Here is a 19,387-nt window from a genome sequence, read left to right as displayed (position 1 = left end):
TGCCGCTGTAACGCCGACCCTGCTCATCTGTGTCAGCCACTCAAGAATGAAATTTCATTTTCTAAAGTATGATTTAATCATAGCGGGATATGAGCAGAAAGAAAAAGTGGGTGATTGATTTAAGGATCATTTCAGATCACGAGCAAGACACTGAACTGCTTAGAGCTTTTCTTTTTAAATTTTGCTGCGGTTTTGCTGAATGTGACTTGCTGTCGTCTTTCCTTCTCTTCTACTCACGTATGCGGTCACAGCTGATCGGTCAACATCAGGCCTCTTCCTGTTACATGTGTTTACGTAACATTTCGCCACCATTAATGAAGACGGTGAAGTGACACATTAGAAAGGGAAAGTCGACAGAAAGGCAAACGTTTTTTTTTTTTACTTTGAAAAGCCTGTCGGCAAGTCTTTTGTGGGAAAAAAAAATCATCCCTGAGTAAAAGTCAGAGCGCCCTCTGCTGGACAGTTGGGATAATGAAAGGTCTGATGCGGCATGTTCAGCACTTTGAGGTTTCAAAGCGCTTTGCATTTGACTTCAACTTCAACACACACACATAAGCACACACCACATGTTGGCAGAGCCGCCATGCAAAGGTAATAACCAGACCATCGGGGAAAAACGTCCAGTGGGGTCCCAGTGTTTTGACTGAGGACACGTAGCATGCAGGCAGGAGGAGCTTTGAATCGAACCATGCAACTGGAGGGTCAAAAGCCCGGATACATGCAGAGGGTTGCGTCAGGAAGGGCATTAAGCGTAAAACTTTTGCCGAAACTAAACATGCGGACGAATCCTCATAACCGGATCATATCTGATCGGTCGAGGGCCGGGTTAACAACGGCCGCCATTGGTACCGATGACCTACAGGGAACCAATGGAAACTGGGCTACTGTAGGTCAATGAAGGAGAGGAAGAAGGTGTGTTCGCAAGTGAAGAGAGAAGACAGAGGAAAGTTACGGGTCTTAGACTGAGAGTTGGGACTTTGAATATTGGGACTGACAGGAAAAGATAAGAGAGTTGGTCGACATGATACAGAGAAGGAAAGTGGATATATTGTGTGTCCAGGAGACCAAATGGAAAAGTAGTAAGGCTAGAAGCTTAGGAGCAGGCTTTAAGTTGTACTATTATATGACAAGAATGGAGTAGGAGTTATCTTGAAGAGGTGACTATTGTAGACCACAAAGCACAGATTAGTAAAAGTGAAGTGAGGAAGGCACTGAAGAGGATGAAGAGTGGAAGGGCAGTTGGTCCTGATGATATACCCGTGGAGGTGTGGAAGTGTCTAGGAGAGGCAGCGGTAGAGTTTCTGACTAGATTATTCAACAGGATCTTAGAGAGTGAGAAGATGCCTGAAGAATGGAGACAAAGTGTGATGGTGCCTATTTTTAAGAGTAAAGGGGATGTGCAGAATTGCGGCAACTACAGAGGGATAAAGTTGATGAGCCATACAATGAAGTTATGGGAAAGAGTAGTGGAAACTAGACTGAGAGCAGAAGTCAGCATTTTGAACAGCAGTATGGCTTCATGCCTAGGAAGAGTACTACAGAAGCAGTATTTGCATTGAGAATGCTAATAGAAAAGTACAGAGAAGGCCAGAGGGAGCTGCACTGTGTTGTTGTAGACCTAGAAAAAGCATATGACAGGGTGCCAAGAGAGGAGCTCTGGCATTGTATGAGGAAGTCTGGAGTGGCAGAGAAGTATGTTAAACTGGTGCAGGACATGTATGCTAGCTGTGAGACAGTGGTACGGTGTGCTGTAGGGGTAACAGAGAAGTTCAAGGTGGAGGTGGGACTCCATCAGGGATCAGCTCTGAGCCCCTTCTTGTTCGCAATGGTGATGGACAGGCTGACAGATGAGGTTAGACAGGAATCCCCATGGACCATGATGTTTGCGGATGACATTGTGATCTGTAGTGAGAGCAGACAACAGGTAGAGGAAAATCCAGAGAGGTGGAGGTATGCTCTGGAAAGGAGAGGAAGGAAAGTTGGTCGCAGCAAGACAGAATATATGTGTGTGAATGAGAGGAACTCTGGTGGAGCGGTGAGGCTACAGGGAGTGGAGATCAAGAAGCTGGACGATTTCAGGTACTTAGGGTCAACAGTCCAGAGCAACGGAGAGTGTGGAAAAGAGGTGAAGAGACGGGTCCAAGCAGGTTGGAATGGTGGAGAAAAGTGTCAGGGGTACGAAGGGATAGAAGACTATCGGCCAGAATGAAAGGAAAGGTGTACAAGACAGTGGTGAGACCAGCGATGATGTATGGACTAGAAACTGTTACAATGACCAAAAGACAGCAGGCAGAACTAGAGGTTGCAGAGATGAAGATGTTGAGGTTCTCTTTGAGAGTGACCAGGATGGATAGGATCAGGAATGAGTCTATCAGTGGAACAGCACATGTTAGATGTTTTGGAGAGAAGGTCAGAGAAGCCAGACTGAGATGGTCGGGTCATGTACAGAGGAGGGATGGAGAATATATTGGTAGACGGATGCTGGAACCGGAGCTGCCAGGCAGGAGGTCTCAAAGACGACCAAAGAGAAGATTTATGGACGTAGTGAGAGAGGATATGAAGGTAGTTGGTGTGAGAGAAGAGGATACAGAGACTAGGGTTAGATGGAGAAGGTTGACTCGCTGTGGCGACCCCTGGAGGGAAAAGCCAAAAGCACAAGAAGAGCTGAAGCCAGGATCACCTCACCAGGGAGGCGTCCCAGAGGCATCCTGAGCAGATGCCTGAGCCACCTCATCTGACTCCTCTCCACTTGGAAGAGCAGCGTCTCTACTCCTCACCCTATCGCTAAGGGAGAGCCTAGTCACGCCACGTTGATACGTGACCTTGACCCACAACTCGTGACCGTAGGTGAGGGCAGGAACGTAGATCGACTGACCGACTTCACAAAGACACTTTTATCCTCTGTGTGAGCAAGAGCCTGAGATAGAGATGTCACTTCCTGTGGGTCTGAATTTTTGAAAAATATACCCATGTGAAAAGGTATGACGCAGCCACCCTGGTGTTCAGTAGCAAAGGTCTGCACAGAAAGCTAGCATAACACATAACACTAAGCTAATTAGCATTAGCAACCATCAGCTGCAACGGCAAGTATATTAGCTTTCAAAATGAAAGCGCAGCAGGCATTGTTCCGTTTCATTTTTAAGTTGTTGCCCTTGAATTTGTCAGACTATAAGTCCTTCTAGTTGTTTGAGTCTGTAAAGGAGGGATTTTGTAAATAGAGGTCATGTTAACCATTTTTGGGATGATAGTGAGAAAAAAGTCCCAGGGCATTTCATAAATCAGTGGAGGATTTTTTCGTTAAAAAAAGAAAACACTGCTGTCTGCAAAAACAGTGTGAGTAAATAAGTGGGTGGATATCTTTACTTGTGGCCCTGTGATTGTCAGTTTAAACCCCGCCTCTCGAATCTGAATCCAGAACTATTGTCTAAACAAAACATAAAGTAAATAAAACGACACAGCCACATCACATTTTATCATAGAAATGATGCACCTCTATTTAATTTTCTTAATAAAATTACGTTGTGGCAACAAAAGACCATCAAAAACAATGCAAACATGGAATAAAGGACATTAAAAAAAATTAATGACAAAACAAATAATATTTGCTTTAACAAAATGTAACATTGGGTCAGGGACGCTGAGTCATGGTCTGCTAGAGTAGAACTTTTTAAAGGTTAAATTAAATAGATCCAGTGTTCACAATAGGCTGACCTGCCATTACCCGGATGACTGAAAATCTTTGGAAATTGTTTCTCAGAGATCGCTCAATGAACATTCATCAGTATTTATCCCACTAACAGACAAAGGATTTGTTTTTTAAAATAAAGGGAGGATCCTCCCGCTGGCTCGATGGCTTGTGGAGGGATCTGGGCCTGACAGGCAGGAATTGCATAATAGTGCAATTTAAAAAAAAAAAAAAAGAAAAAAAAATATCTTTAACTGGGTTTCATTAAATTTCAAATTAGCAAAAAAAAAGAATGGGATTCCTCCTTCTCTCCCCAGACACAGATCTGACCCTGCAGCCGACGCAACGGATCAACCGCTGCTTCCAACGATAAATTCATTCGACTAAGCCATTTTTTAAACTTTAACAATTTATTTAAGAAAAAAAAGAAACAAAAAGAAAACAATCCAGTTCAACTACCCGGCGTCTTCTGACATGATACTCCCGTCCATGGTGATGATCAGGCGGTGACCATCTGATTATTGTCCCTCAATAAATAAACACGGATGCGCTGGTTTGTTGTCAGCTGACGTGATGACATCACAAGCCAAGGCATTACAGTGAGGCCGGGGGGGGGCGGAGCTTCACGTCAGCTCAGCGGCATCCGTCTCCGCGCCCGCCGTCGCCTCCGGCTCCTCCTCCGCCTGCACCGTCTCTTCCTGTTTGTAGGTGAGCGCGGGGGCCATTTCGACCTCGTCCTCGAACAGGACGGGCGTCTCGTCCTGGGCGTCGGCGGCGCCCACGCCGTGCATGCGCTTCTTGTGCTGCTGCAGGTTCCCCCGCCGGTTAAAGCGCGCGGGGCAGAGGTCGCAGGTGAAGGGCCGCTCGCCGGTGTGGATCAGCACGTGCCTGGCGAGCTGCGAGCGGCACTTCTTGTCTTTGCCGCAGATGTGGCAGACGAAGCTTTCGGGCAGCCGCTCCCCGTTGGCGTGCACGACCTCGCGGTGGCGTTTCAGGTGGCTGAAGCGGCGGAAGCAGCGGCTGCAGAGGTCGCAGGCGTGCGGCCGCACCTCGCTGTGGATCACGGCGTGACTCGCCAGCAGGGACTTGAACTTGAAGACCTTGCTGCAGACGGGACAGGGGAAGGATTTGGACGAGGCCGTGCTCTTCCGGCGTCGTGGCCCCTCGTGGCCGCGCGCCTTCAGGTGGACGCGCAGATGGTGCTCCTTCAGGCAGGACGCACGTACGAAACCGCGGAGACACAAGGTGCAACGGTAGGGACGCTCTCCAGAGTGGACTCGCGAATGAGCGGCGAGCAGCGCCTCCGATTTAAGCCGCTTTCCGCAGATGCCGCAGATAAAGGGCGAGTCGGCAGACATGCTCTCCACGCCGCCGACGTGTCCGGCGTGCACCAGCGTCTTGTGGCGCTCCAATTGATACTGCCGGCAAAACTTTCGTCCGCAGACGTCGCAGAGGTGCGGCCGTTCCCCCGTGTGCGTCTGGAAGTGGACGGTCAGCTGCGAGCGGAACTTGAACTCCTTCCCGCAGAAGTCGCAAAGCAGCGAGCCGGAGCGCTGCGGCGCCGAGCCGCCGTCCACGTGCACCGCCTTCCTGTGGTGCTCCAGGTCGTTGGCCCGCATGTAGGCTTTGGGGCAAAGGTCGCAACGGTGCGGCTTGATGCCGAGGTGGATGACCTCGTGGGTCTTGAGCGCCGAGCGGCAGCGGAAGGTCTTGCCGCAGACGTGGCAGAGCCACGTCTGCACGCGGCGCGGCCGCTCCAGCCGCGAGACGCCCCCCGGGTGCAGCCGGCTCAGGTGGTGCTGCAGGTTGTCGCGGCGGTTGAAACGCAACTCGCACAGGTGGCAGCCGTACGGCTTCTGGCCCGTGTGGATAAAAGAGTGACGGGCCAGACTCGACTTGTTCTTCATTACTTTACCGCACACGTCGCACACCGTGCTGTCGGGCTCCATTTTCACCTCGCAAAGCGCCGCGTGCAGGGACGGCGAGTCCCCCGGCTCCTCGTCTCCAGCCAGGGCGGACTGAGGAGATGCGGCGTCTGAGGAGACACACAGCCAATGGATCTTTTGAAAAAATGGTTAAAACAAATATACTTGTGTATACAAAACCACGTCACGGTTCCGGTCAAGCGCTACTTGCAGGATCATTGCGTAACGTGAGTGGTGCGTAACGGTTGAGAACACCACCGCCGCTGCCGCCGGGCGGCGCCTGGAAATCGGTATCATGCCAGGTTGTACCTTTTTCCCTCGGAATCTCCCATGGCGATGGAGATAATCGTACAGGCATCTCGGTGGGAAGTGGGAGGCGAGACAAGCAGGAGTGGCTCTGTCTTCCTCGCATTAGAACTTATATGGACGACTTGACCATCGCGACAACAACAAACCCATGCCAGGACAACTGCCACAGGAAAAGACTGGAATTCAAGCCGAGCAAATCTCACAGCATCTCCATCGTAAAAGGACAACTTACGGCCGAGCAGTTCCACATCAGCGGTGAACCAATCCCAACGATCCAGGAGAAGAAGCGGTATAACTTGGATCTCAACGACCCCCGGCAAGTGGAACGACTCTGGCGACTATTGCGAACGGCTTCAGGTGGATCAACGACACCGCGCCGAAGCTCTGGTGCCTTCGGTTAGGGCTGTTACCCAGACTGCGGTGCACGGTGACCACTTGCGAGGTCTCGCTCACCCAATCGACCGGGGAGGCTTGTGAGCGCTCACGGGAGGAAGTCCCTTGGACGCCCAAAATGCCTCATAAGAATTGAACTCTATGGTGACGGAACAATGTCATTGCTCATCCCTTGTCTGGTTGAGGAGTTCAAATGCACCAAGGTGAGACACGTCACTCCTGGGAACTTGATGTGAGAGGCAACAGGGAGGAAGTGGACCACAACTGTGACACAGGCCAAATCTGCGCTCCTCCATCAGGCAAGCGGAGGACTAGTCCATCAACCCGCAGATCTGGACTCTCTGAATGTAGCCAGAGACCAGCAGAAACAAGCCGACTTGGACCAGAAGCTCGTAATCCCCCCCCTAAAATCGGCAAACCAACCTGAAACCAGATATCGTCTCTTGGTCTAAATCCTGCCTAAATCCTGACACGACCGAGTCGACGGTGTTGAGGAAGCCGATGAACATAAGAAGCCGCGGTACTTAGCGGCTGACGCAGAGGACAGAGGACGGAGGTGCAGGTGTTTGCGCTTCGTAGCCAGAGCGATGGCAAAGCTCCTCACGGAGATACGAGTCAGGGGGACAGACTCGTCAACATCATCAACTAGATCAGAGAACACTGGCGGGCGGACCAGTCACTGGCTGCGGCTGAAGAAGAGTGACAACACCTGGGCAGCTGAGGCGAACAACTGACCGCGAGACACACAACCTGTGCTGGGCCTACCTCAGCACGGGGCGTCTTGTGATAAATAGCCCGAAACACCCTTTGACGCTGAGGTACACAACGGATGTTGTGTCCCGCCAGTAAAGATGCACAGCAGCCACCCACCCCAGTTCACATGAAGGGTTATGAATCTCTGTAAACATATAAAGGAAGGGAGTCGGCCGTGTGAGGTGCTTTCGGAGAACTTCGGCCCTGAGTGGGTGCAAATCTCCAAATCTCATGACCTTCCTACCGGAAGTGATGCAAACATCTGCGAAACCTAGTCCTTTCATTGTATTAAAATCTCAAAAACAAAAAATGTCATTTAAATGAATCTAAAAAATACCTCATCAATTGCTTTTAACATAATAGTGTCGTCCTGTGACATATACAGACATTTCTATGCAATTTCAATGAATAATTTCAGATTTTTAAAGCTACTTCTAACTGACTTTCCTCTTCTAACGGTCATTTCTAGGAGACTTTTTTGATTCATCTCTTCCAGCAGCTCTTTTTAACATTTTATTCTTACACTGTGCTTCAGTGACCGATGGTTTGATTTCGCGAGTCCGCCTCCGTCTGTCCGAGCCACCCGCGCAATTTCACCGTTTTACAGTGAAATTCTGTGATATTCTAACTGAACTCACCTGATTCAGGCAGGGTCCAGGTGGGGTCATCCGACTGCCGCTCCTCCTCCACTTGCCGGGTCTCGGTCTCAGGCGAAGCCCTGTGTTGGCGTCGGTTACGGGAGGGGGGCCTGTGCGGCTCCGGGCTCAGCAGGTCCACCCTCCAGCTGGGGGGACGCCGTTTCCTCTGGGTTCTGGTCCTGGACTCTGGGAGTGCGGGGGTCTGGGGTTTGATGGCGGGCTGGATGGGTCGCGCCCTGGTCTTGGTGGGGGTGCAGTGCTGCAGCAGAGCCCCGCCATCCTGTCCGTCAGGTCTGACGGCAAAACACTGGAGCAGCACGGCGGACGACCCTGCCAAAACACCAGACCCAAAGTCAAACGGCGGCGACGAAAAAGACGTGATTTTCTTTTCTTTTACGTTACACTTTTTTTTTTCGAAAATACCCGGAGAACGATCTCAGAAGTCGTGAACAAGATACAGAGAGGATTCTGAACGTGGGTATGTAAGAGAGTCTGCTAAGCCTGTTGATTTTTATTTCCTGCCTGATTTGTTTTTAAACCCATCCGACTGAGCGTTACGCGTTCTCTCACTGTCTGCAGGGGTTTTCTTTAATGACTAAAAGGGAGATGTCATAATGTTTTGAACCAAGAGATGGTGCGACTGAATAATGTCCAAGTCCCGAGAGCCTCCATTATTCAGGCTCATGCCAATGTGACTGTGCATGTCAACATGTCCACCGACGAACCGGATCAGTGACGAATCACAGATCAATATCACTATCTCATTATCACAGCATCTAAGGATCAGACAATAAACTGCATATCTTTGTTTGTGAAGCAAAGGAGTCAACTGGATGGTGTATTATGGGGTAATAGTAACACCTACTTAAGAGATTTTCAGATTTTAGCCTTTGCGGCAGGTGCTGATTAAACATAAACACTGACATCAAAAAGGTGAATAATGTTATTGGGAAATACATTAGCTTGAGAAGTACAAGATTTGGTCTTTTAATCGGGATCTGTCGTCTTCAGCGGACGTGCGCGTGAAAAGGGAACTGACAAAATTAGAAGAGGAAGCACAAAAACAAACGACGACTAACCAAATGTTTTTGGTGAGGTGGGACACGTTGTTCTGCAGAAACCGGCGAAGGAGTGAAGTTGTTTTTTTTTTTTTTTCCCAAGGTAACCAGAAACTTTGGGATCAAACAATGTGGTTGGAGATTCTGTGGGTCTCAGAAGGTCTCTGCTGCCCCCTGGTGTCTCACCTGAATGCCTCCAGCTCAGCTGCTGGGTGAGCAGGTCCACCTGCACGCTGACGTCCCTCCTCTCCGCGACGTCGCTCTGACAGCCCACCTCCCGCCGCTCCTCCTGCGGGCTCTCCCACTGGCAGCCCACCTCCTTCCTCTTCACACCCTCCTCTTCCTCCCCTCCCTTGGACCCCAGGAGGAGAACACACAGTTGATCGCCCGCTGGAGCCTCAAGGAGCCCCGATGACATCCTGCTGCAGCGACCAGAAGACAAAACATCTCAACACGGAGGTCCCGGTGATCTAAGCATTCTGTCTTTTAGACGCCGGAGCATCTTTGTCTTGTTTTCGGATCCTAGAGTCGGCCATTGTGACATTTTTCACCTGACTGAGCCTAAAAACAGAAGTTTTGGGGGGGGGGGCGCGGCGCGGCATTGAACCCTAAATTCCGCCCAGTTGAGCTACCCTGTTTTTTTTTTTTTTTTCCCGGCTGTTCCTGTGACTCCTTGGCCCAGACAGGAGGACATCTGACCATTCTGGACTCATCTAATCTCTTAGACTCCCATCTTGAGTTCAGTCTGATAGAATCCCGGTGATTTACTCTGTGCCGGCAGAAGTTCCTTCACGTCTGTTAATCAAATTTTTGGGTAAAAGTCAACACGCAGCTGTCATTCTGAATCGTTTTAAGCAGAGCCTTTACTAATAATATCCATTAGAGAATTCGATTTTCTGTCTAAACCCCAGACAACCCTGCCATGGGAATGTATTTATTCTTCTTCTTATACAACTCTGAGATTATGGTAGGCACGCGAACCACCATTCACTGTTCAAATTACCAACCGAATTAGGAAAAAACACAGGCTTAAAATCGGAAAGAGCATATGCATTACTAAGGCTATTGCCCTGAAATTGTGATGGACTGCAAAAAGGTATTATTGAAATTCAAATTGTTTCCCTCACATTGCAAATTTAAGTTTTCTTCCTGTCCCGATGCCTTGTGTTACAGCTCATTTTGCCCATAATAATTTCCACTAACATTACCCCTCAGGTGTCTTTAAGACACCTGAGATGCATGGGCTGCATATTTAAGAGACACTGGCATGCAATCTTGCAAATTATGTTTTTAAATTCAAGTTTAATTTGTTCTTAAATACGCACTATCGGCATTCATGGTAAGGAATTTGCCTTGTTTTGAATTGTTTTTGTCTAATTTAACGAGTAAAATGATGAATAACGAGACGAAAACAAAAAAATGTCACAGTATATTTGAACTTAAGTCCTACTCGTGGAAAAAGCTCCAAAATATGACTTTCGGATCATCCGGGTCCTGGAGCTCCGAGCCCGGCTCAACCCCCGCTGGTGACCCGGCCCAGGCGCCCTTCCTGCGGTCAGTTTCTGAGCGCGTCCCCGCTACCCGCCGGTCGGACGTTAGCTCCCGCCTCACGGGCGGAAGGCGCACTTTCAAACGCGGATGACCATGACGGTCATGACGTCAAAGGACCAGCCAGGTGACGTCAACTGACGTCTCCACGGTATCGCGGCGGTGTTCGGGAGGCAAACCCCGCCGCCGACATCCGCATCCCGGGGAAGGAAACACATAATAGACGCCGCCACCTCGGAGCTACGGTGATGCTAACTAACACAGCTAGCGCTATGCTAACCCCCCCTTCACTCCGCGCCCGGCTAGTTAATGTTTCTTTCTGGAAACAACCCGACGCTGGACCGAAGTGCTGTTCGCTTTACCTGCTGAGCTGGGCGGGCCGGACCGGGGGTCGGGGATCACTTTATCACCTTTGGAAATATAAATTTAGAAACTAGTTGAACTTTGACGGCAACAACGCGAAAAGAGGCCGTGCCGGAAACACCTTCACAATTGCGCTTTCCGTCGCCTGCATGGGTTCTTCTTCGTCGCTTATCGGATCACAATTTGCTCTTGAGCGCCCCCTGCTGGCGTGGAGGGATAAACACATCATTCAATTGCAACCGCTATTTTACTTTAATACCTTTGATACTTCTACATTTTGCGTTATATCATTGGATTTTAAGGCTCGCTGAAAGAAAGATATAGTATTTTGGAAAGAAATATCTAAATGTGCTTGATTTGTTTAAATATACAGTCCTCTGGAGGAGTCTTATTGTTATTTTGTATTTAGTATTTTTTTAATTACTTTTATTATTTATTATTTTAGTATTTTCTTATACTATTATTCAAACAATAAGGAGGTTTTGTCATCGGACTTTGCCATAAAATCAATGCAATCTGGCAGCAAATGATTCTATTGGAATAAATTGTCAGATTTCTACATATATTCCTCAAACAGGGGTGACAAAAATTATTCAGATATGAGGATGAAATTTTCATATTGTATTTTATTTAACATCAAATATGATGGTTTACTCTATTGTGTAGAGTGTAATATTGCAATAAATAGAGATTATGCATTTTAAAATGACATGATATTATGATTTAATGTTACATTGTAGTGTTTCACTGATTAGGAAAGAAAAACAAAGCAAGAACAGCAAATATTCTAATGGTTGCTTGGTTCTATCACAAAACAACAAAATCTTGTTGGTCACTTTTTTATTGTGAATTTTCAGGAGTTAGTTTATTTGAATCTTTGAGAAAGTATTGAGGGAATTAAATTGCCAAAATGACTCGGAGAATTGAAAAAAATACTTGACCTAAAATGAAGTAACTCAATGATATACATCAGAAAAAGCCTCCTGATAGCCTCCTACCTGAGGCTATCAGACTTTTTAATTCCTCTTCCCTCAGCCGCAGGGAATCTTCAATCTTTGTAGTTACAGTTAACAGTTAAGACAATTCATATTTCATTGTATTTCTTATTCTTCCTCCTTTATACTATTATCTATTACTGTTATGTTTTTTACTTGAAACTCTGGCACAACAATTTCCTTTGGGATAAATAAAGTTGTTCTCATCTCATCTCATCTCTCAAAAAGCAGTAATACCCAATCTGATTTTTAAAACTCTGAGGGCGCCAGAGAGCCAAATCGGAGGCAGCGATACGGAATAAGATTTTTCAAAATAACTGAGACTTCAAATTATACTTCATCAGTCAAAGATACTTTAAATGGATTTTAAAACCTGCAACACACACACACACACACACACACTGGCAGTCAGTGAGAGGACAGTTGAAGTGTATAGATTTTTATTTGTAGTATTTGGGAATCATACGACATAAATAAAAGTTTTCAATACAATAAAGTCCTCACCAGCACCTCAGCCTCAAATGTAACCATGGTTACATTACACCAGAGCATTTGTGTCCATGGTAACACCCACCCAGAGCTGTTCGTAGCCATGTTACGCAAGCCGGGAGCAGTGTTTTACCCCAGTTGTGTCAGCAGCTGGTGCGACCGGGGAGCAAAGTCCATTGTGCGACAGGATTGTCTCTCTGTGCTTCACGAGACTCGGACGACGACACTGACACTGAAGGAATAAATATCTGCTTCCTGCGGATTTATTTACACTATTAACAAGTCGCCCTTCGCCAAACGCACCAGCAGCCTCGGGTGAGGTGTGCCGCAGACGCTTCCAGTCTAGTTGGTTTTTAAATCTGCAGCAGGAGAAATTCAAACACCACAGAAGAAGACGGATGCACGGACGAATCGGGTCAAGGACGTTTGATGACGTCACACAGTCCTGATGGGCATCGGTCCATCGCGGATACACAGACGCTGCCTTCGATCAAACGGTGTGAAGTTTGCGACTCCTCAGACCCGATGACGGTTGAAGCCACGTTTAGCACGAGTCCAGAGGACGATTGGCGGCAGGATTCTGTACAGCAGCAGGCCTGCGGAGGGGCGCCGACGTCACCTTCGACAAACAAAAACCCGCTGTGACGTCGCGTTCGAATCAAATGACAAAAGTTTCCTTTGGCGATTCGAACTGCCGAAGTAAAAGACGCACATTTGTATCATTCAAATAATCAAACAAGTTGATTTTCATCTGGAAAAAAAAAAAACAAAAAAAAATATTTTGTGACGCTGGAGTTACTCTGATGAAAATGTGGAAAAAATACAAATAAGAACGTAAACATTGTCAAACAATTGGCCACAAGACATTAGCCTGTCACAAAGAGGAAAATAACAATTGGCTAAAATGCTTAAAATACCCCCGTCTGGTACTTCAGGGTTTCCATTCTTTCTTTTGTCAGAGTTATTGATTTATATGAGAGAGAAGTTCAGCAGAATGGATTAAAATAAGTTGGGGTGAAAAGAAAAATGTCTAGTTACATCACATTTAAAACAAATAATTCACTTCAGCAATAAAATGGTAATGATTGGAATTTTTTGTTGTCTGTTTTTTTTAAAATAAATTAAAGCAGTTTGGGAATTTCCTGATCATTTGTCTGAAGACCTGGAAAAATCTGCAAATCATTATAGTGCGTAACTTTAAATTCACAAAAGCAATATTATTTTTTGCAAAAAAGGGCCACATATTGCAACATTCGGCCCTCATCATATAGAGACAAAGAAATTCCATTGAGATTAAAAAAAAAAAATCGAATTTTCCGAAATCTTCTTGTTCATATTTTTGATTAATTTTAAAACCCCCATTTACTTATGGAAGAACCCTCGTGACTGATTTAAAATCTGACACATTTGTAAAACATTGGCAACAATACAAGCCTAAAACTATTTCAACAAAAAAGTAAAACACAACACTTTTGGCCAAAACATAAGGTGATTCCAGAATTGCTATTGAGGCTGAACTCTGTATGGTTAACTAGCATCTGGCTTGTTTTAAGGACTTCAATTCAGTCTGGCACTGCAGGTAACGCGCTCAACTTTCAAACGTTTAAAAGCCTGAAAGGAAATTTTGGTCCCAACTTTGATGGGCGGGATAAGATGACGTCCTGGAGAGAACATTCAAATGCTCAAGAAACTAGAAACATTTTGATAAAGAAAAAAAAAAAAAAAAAAAAAAAAAGAAAAAAAGGAAATGAAACATCTAGTTGGACATCACCATGACAACGGACAGAACAGCTGATCCTTGGTGACCCTCCTCTGTTAAAAAAACAACAACAACATGACACCGCACGTCTTTGTGTCCTTTTGGTTCCTTATGTTTCATGATAAAACCAATAAGAGTCGTCTCAACAAATCAAAGGGTCATGTGATGACATCATCACACGCGCCCGCCAGCGAGGGGGGGGGGGGGGGGGGGGCGTCCATGCTTGCAGTCAGTCAAACAAGGCAGTGCAAAATTTCCTCCTCTTCTTCATCAGTCAGTAGTCGACTTGTCCTCCCTGCCATCTTCTCCTCCTCTTCCTCCTGGCGAACCGTTGCCGACGTTCCCATCGCTGTCCTCGTCGACGGGAGGAAGAGGAGCAGGAAGAGCAGCGCTAGGCGGAGTTCATGTACTCCAAAGCGACTTCGTAGCAGAACTTGTATTGTTCCTGCGGGGGACAAGGAGAACCAGACCAGTCAGGTTGGGGTTCCACACAGAACAATGATTCCAAACAAGCAGCAAACCTCTGGATAATAAAAAAAAAAACAGTTATGAAAAAAAAAAAAAAAATCATCTCGAGTCTTAATGATGGCCATGATTATTGTTGCTTTATTAGACTAACTGTTCTAATTAAGACTGAAATGTTGCTGTTGTGTCATTTCAACAATTTACATCAAGTGTATTCTAGCCTATTCAAAAACTAATTTCCTGCAGATTCTCGGTTGATTAATTGCAAATTTAGTCACTCCTGGAGTGAAATAAAATGAGTAATTAATAATCAAATAAATATACAATTGTTCGTTCAGCTACTTGAGTGAAATAACAAAACCATAAATAAAAAGTACAAAAAATAAAAGACTCAAAACGTCTTAGGCATCTAATTATTTTCCTGTTTCCATACATTCATCAATTTAATTTGTTTACAAACACAATATTTGTAGCTTTTGAAACCCGTCCTTACTTCCTGCTGATTTCAAACCAATAAACTTATTTTATTCCTGCAGACAGAAGGATGATTAAAAACTGTCAGAAAATAATGAGAGTATAATTCAAACTTAAAACTGTCTCATAAAACTCAACATGAATGTATGCAGCTAACGGCATTGAATGTAAGTATTAGACATAGAAGAATATGGACAAAACAATAGAACACAAATATACATAAAGACATCTATTGTTTATATGCACCATATAACGTTAACATTTCAAAAAGAAAAATAGAAATCGCTTGGAATACTTACCAGTAGATCCACCATATTGGGTTTGTTGTTCCGCAGAGTTTTAACTGCGTGAAAAACATCAACACACCGCTGCTGCCGCAACATCTCGCACACGATACTGATGCTGCAGAAAACACCACTGCGCCCGCCGCCGTTCCTAGAGTGTGTGTGTGTGTGTGTGTGTGTGTGGGGGGTCAAACATTTGATTTATCGTCTACTTCCACCAGATGGAGACAAAACTCAAAAGATTCTTTGCGTTTCTTTGTCTCTGAGTGTGAGCAAAATTCAAGAAAAATTACATGTAGTATTCAGGAATAATATCACTGTACTATATAGTACTGATGTTAAGTAATATTTGGAGTACTGTCAGATTATGGAGTACTGTAAGTTTCTTACAAGCAGTGCACCACTGTGCGCCCCTCGCCGCCGTCATACTCGTCCTGCCACTTGTCCACCTGGTGCACTAGCTTGAGGAAGGAGCGTTTGGAGACGGGTGTGTCGCGGTACATGGGCCAACCCAGGAACTGGAACTGCTGCACCATCCGGTACCCATCCTGGGGCTGGAGGGGGGAGAAACAAGAACCTTGATTCTCATTGGTGGGACACAAAACAGTTTCCCAATACTAATACACTGGTTCTGAGTCATTTGAGTCACTGAATCGGTCACCTGTTTTTGATTGAGTGATTCGTTTGTTGAGTTGCTGAGTGAACGGTTCGTTTTTTTGAGTGGGGAGGGCTACTGTGAGCATGTTTCTTAATTCACAAAAGACACAAGAGCTGTTGCTCTTCCCACAGGGCTAATTCAATGTTTAACTTGATATATTTATACAATTGCTGTTAGAACAGTCTTTCAATAATGACATTTTTCCTTGTACCTTATTTGCAGTTAGCTAACTGTTCCTGAACAAATAGGAAAGAGGAATCGTGACTCACGAGCTGGTAAAATGACTTTGAATGATCGCATACATGAGGTCCATAGCTAATGAACCACTAAAAATGACAGTAGGAAGGGAATAAGAATTAAAAGAGTGAAAACTGAGTGGCAAGGAAAGAAAAGTAGGGAACAGCAGCTTGGTGGAAAGGTGGAAAACTAGCTCTGTGTGCCAAGTCTAGCCGGCTAACAACACCGTCCGCTATTTAGCAAGCTAGTATTCACCCTTCAGTTTAGAGTCACCGGAATTGGATTTAAGCATTGGTTTACATTCAAAAAGTATTGAACGTTACAAATTCCCCAATATAAAGTGTTGAAGCACTAAAAAGTCACCGGAGTTCTTCTCGATACTCACACATGCTAACAGACTGTTAGCCAGTATCAGCTAGCGAATGTTAGCAGGAGCTAACATCAACGATTTGGTGGCCATGATTACTCATTTGAAAAACTTCTTACAATTCGTGCCACTAAGCATTATATAGCTTGACGAGCTTAATACAATAGTATTACTTTATAAAAAGCGCCGCCCAAATCATTCTGGTTGCTTCCAAGATCATTTTTTAAGCTAGCGTGCCACAGCTCCAGAGGCGGACCGTAGAAGAAATGAAACACACCCGTGCCGTGTTGTAGATCCTGAAGATGCGGCTAATAACGTCCTCCTCCAGGTCTGCCGAGACGAACTCCACTTGCAGCGAGCCGAGGCGGTGGAGGCCGTTCTCGGGCCAGTATTGGGGACAGAGCTGACAAGAAGACGAAAACGCACACATGTCAGAGACACACAGCCTATGGGATTTGTAGCAGGAAAAACATTTGAGGTCTTTATACGTCAATAAACAAATGTATGAACCGGCTTGTGCACCACTGATGAAAAACACCTGGGGGTTTTTATTAGTTATCTGTAGTTTCTTCAGAGATCCTGCAGAGGGGAGTGTAGCTCCGTCTCCATGTGGCAGGGCAGAGCCGGGAGGCCTTCAGGGCTTCACGGAGAATAAAGCAAAACGCAGCATTTTCACTTTATTGTTCCTCTTCTGCTGTCTGAGAGAGCCTGGTATTTATAGACACGTAAACCAGAAAAACAGCCTCTAACTCCAGGGAGGTCTTTTCGTATTTACATTTATATACGCTTGGTGTAAGACGGACAAAATTGTCAATAATCCCAAATTACAAGGGTTAATTTGCCATTGAACGCACCAGGAGTAGTATTAGAAATGTACATAGGCGTTCATTAAATGACAAAATTGAACATAAGTGGGCATTTCTGAAATGTATTTTTAAAACTTCCACCTTGATTGTTCGCTTTGACTTCTTAGATTTTTAAATGTCAGCATTTGGGTGTTCATTCCCCTTTGTTATAATAGCTAAAGGTCGAGCTCACCTTCTCCGTGCACAAAACAAAACCTCATAGCCTTTTTAGTGCAGATTCCAAATAAAAAACATTCATTTAAATATTCTTATCTTTTGAATGTTTCCTGACATCTCATTCAATGCTTTTATTCGCTCAAACTATTTAATTTATTCAACATTTTAAGTAGAGAGCAATTATATTTCTCTACGTTGGCATGGTGAATCGTATTATCGAATATAATGCCATTAAACTGCCTGGTTGCTTATTGTCTTAATCTTTTGATTGCCACTTTCAGTCCCTCGTATTAATGTGATAATGAAGTTATTTATTGTGCTTTTCATGTGATCTCCAGTAATTTATATCATTATGTGTTGTTTCCGGGGAAATCAGGATCTTCTCTTTCCCCCCTCCGCCGATCTCCTGATAATGAAACTTAGTTACCCAAGGTCGTGACATTCATAATACCGCTGTAATTTCAAACGCTGCGGAAATAAAACATTTAAATCATGTTTATTAAATTGTTGAGGGAAATATTGCGGGGACGTCTGCGGAGAATATTGATAGAACATCGATCAGCACGTCATACGTCTGTGCCGTCACGCTCCAACAGGCTGGAATATCAACGAGGTTTAGAGGACATTGTCCCTGTTACCTTAAACTGAGATTGCCAGAAAAAAAAAAAAAGAAAAAGACAAATAAATAAATAAAATTATTGCCAAAATAAAGGGAATATACGGAACACAGAATATAAAACAGTTTGACCTCTTAAGACATAAGAGTACTTCTTAAGGAAGAAATTGAACACAATTTTATTGCCTTTAAACGCAAGAAGGCATATGTGCGTGTGTGTGTGTGTGTGTGTGTGTGTCCAGGGAACGATTGCCACTCTGATGCGGAGGAGAGGCTCGCGTTGAAACAAACGAACAGAGATCGGTGCGGCACGGAGCCGAGGACGACCGTGGGCCGAGCAGGATCCACCCGAGATTCGGCAAAAAACAGGTTCTGCAGCACAGAAGAGCCGCTGTGTCGGCCGCAAGCGCAAGGAGGGCATTTTGGGACCTGAGCGTGCCATAACTGAGAGGATCACTGCCTTTTATTAAGCCACGAGCTGGAGGGCGGCGAGCTCCTTCGCGGCTACGGCAGATCTTGCTGGCGCGCAGATTTACCATGGCGGTCCGTAGGGCACAGTCAGCTCGCAAATATCGTCCTCCGACGCCGCGGCCTTTCCCAAGGTGACTCCGCCTTCGCTTTCTCCGCCGACTTGGTCCGCGGTTCGCGGGCGACGGCGTGGGCGTCAAAAGGCGAAAGTAGTTTGACAATGAAGGGCCGGAAGCTCTCCCGCCATGCAACGCCGGCTCATTGATTGGATTGTCTTGCTCTTGGCAAGAAAAATAAAAGATGGCCTAAAAATAGCGCACCTCTTAAAAGCTACCCTGAAAACCGGCATCCGGGGGTTCACCTCACAGCCCGGCCCGTCTGGAGAAATGGATAGATGAACGTGGGGAAGATTGTACCCCGCCTGAAACCTCGCAGGGGAACGGGAACTGATAGGAGGAGATCCACCGTCTTCAGGGAGGATAAAGCCGTCGATGGACCCGGAAAGGGCTCATCACCTTCACCCAAACTTCCCCCGCGGGCCTCGCTGTATGTCATGACCGTTCCATCACAGAAACGGGGTGGCCCGAAACTCCCAGACCTCCTCCGCAAGGCCCGAGACCTCCGCCCGGGCCCACGGGAGGAAGCGCTGGTCGCAAGAAAGGTAAATAAAGCAGACGCTACCCAGAAATGGCCATCCTGTCTGCAGACGGAAAACGAACAGACTCACATGCTGCCGAACCGACGAACACCGGTATCAGTGCGCATCCGAACTGCCGGGAAATGTCGAGAACAAAATCTACGCCGGTACACGGCTTTTTAATCAACCCAGGTCTTTGATAGTGTGAACAGAAGTGCCTTCTGCTGAGTCTTCACCAGGACAA

The 19,387-nt window shown here is 46.0% G+C and overlaps 2 protein-coding genes across 10 annotated transcripts in view; both read right to left on the bottom strand.

Moving 5' to 3' along the window:
* Window positions 1-3,468: 3,468 nt before the first annotated feature.
* LOC147231672 (zinc finger Y-chromosomal protein 1-like) lies at window positions 3,469-10,812 on the bottom strand. The gene is made up of 4 exons (XM_086150644.1): window positions 10,672-10,812; window positions 8,948-9,183; window positions 7,704-8,033; window positions 3,469-5,720 (listed from the first exon to the last, which is right to left on the bottom strand). The coding sequence occupies exons 2-4, from the start codon at window positions 9,177-9,179 to the stop codon at window positions 4,309-4,311; spliced, it is 1,974 nt and encodes a 657-aa protein (XP_086006770.1). The 5' UTR covers window positions 9,180-9,183; window positions 10,672-10,812; the 3' UTR covers window positions 3,469-4,308.
* Window positions 10,813-12,090: 1,278 nt separating this feature from the next.
* The window catches only part of LOC147231671 (receptor-type tyrosine-protein phosphatase mu-like), a 104,265-nt gene continuing 96,968 nt past the window's right edge, over window positions 12,091-19,387 (bottom strand). For all 9 annotated transcript variants that reach the window (XM_086150631.1, XM_086150634.1, XM_086150633.1 and 6 more), the window contains 4 exons: window positions 16,678-16,803; window positions 15,529-15,692; window positions 15,154-15,289; window positions 12,091-14,360 (listed from right to left, as the gene is read on the bottom strand). In XM_086150631.1, coding sequence (XP_086006757.1) covers window positions 14,307-14,360; window positions 15,154-15,289; window positions 15,529-15,692; window positions 16,678-16,803 — 480 coding nt within the window. In that variant the 3' untranslated portion in view covers window positions 12,091-14,306. The remainder of the gene's footprint in view (window positions 14,361-15,153; window positions 15,290-15,528; window positions 15,693-16,677; window positions 16,804-19,387) is intronic.

Source organism: Fistularia commersonii, chromosome 8 (assembly GCF_037954325.1).
Source record: "Fistularia commersonii isolate RoL2024-O1a breed Wild chromosome 8, RoL_Fcom_v1.0, whole genome shotgun sequence".
NCBI classification, from domain to species: domain Eukaryota; kingdom Metazoa; phylum Chordata; class Actinopteri; order Syngnathiformes; family Fistulariidae; genus Fistularia; species Fistularia commersonii.
This window is presented reverse-complemented; position numbering and strand designations above follow the sequence as displayed.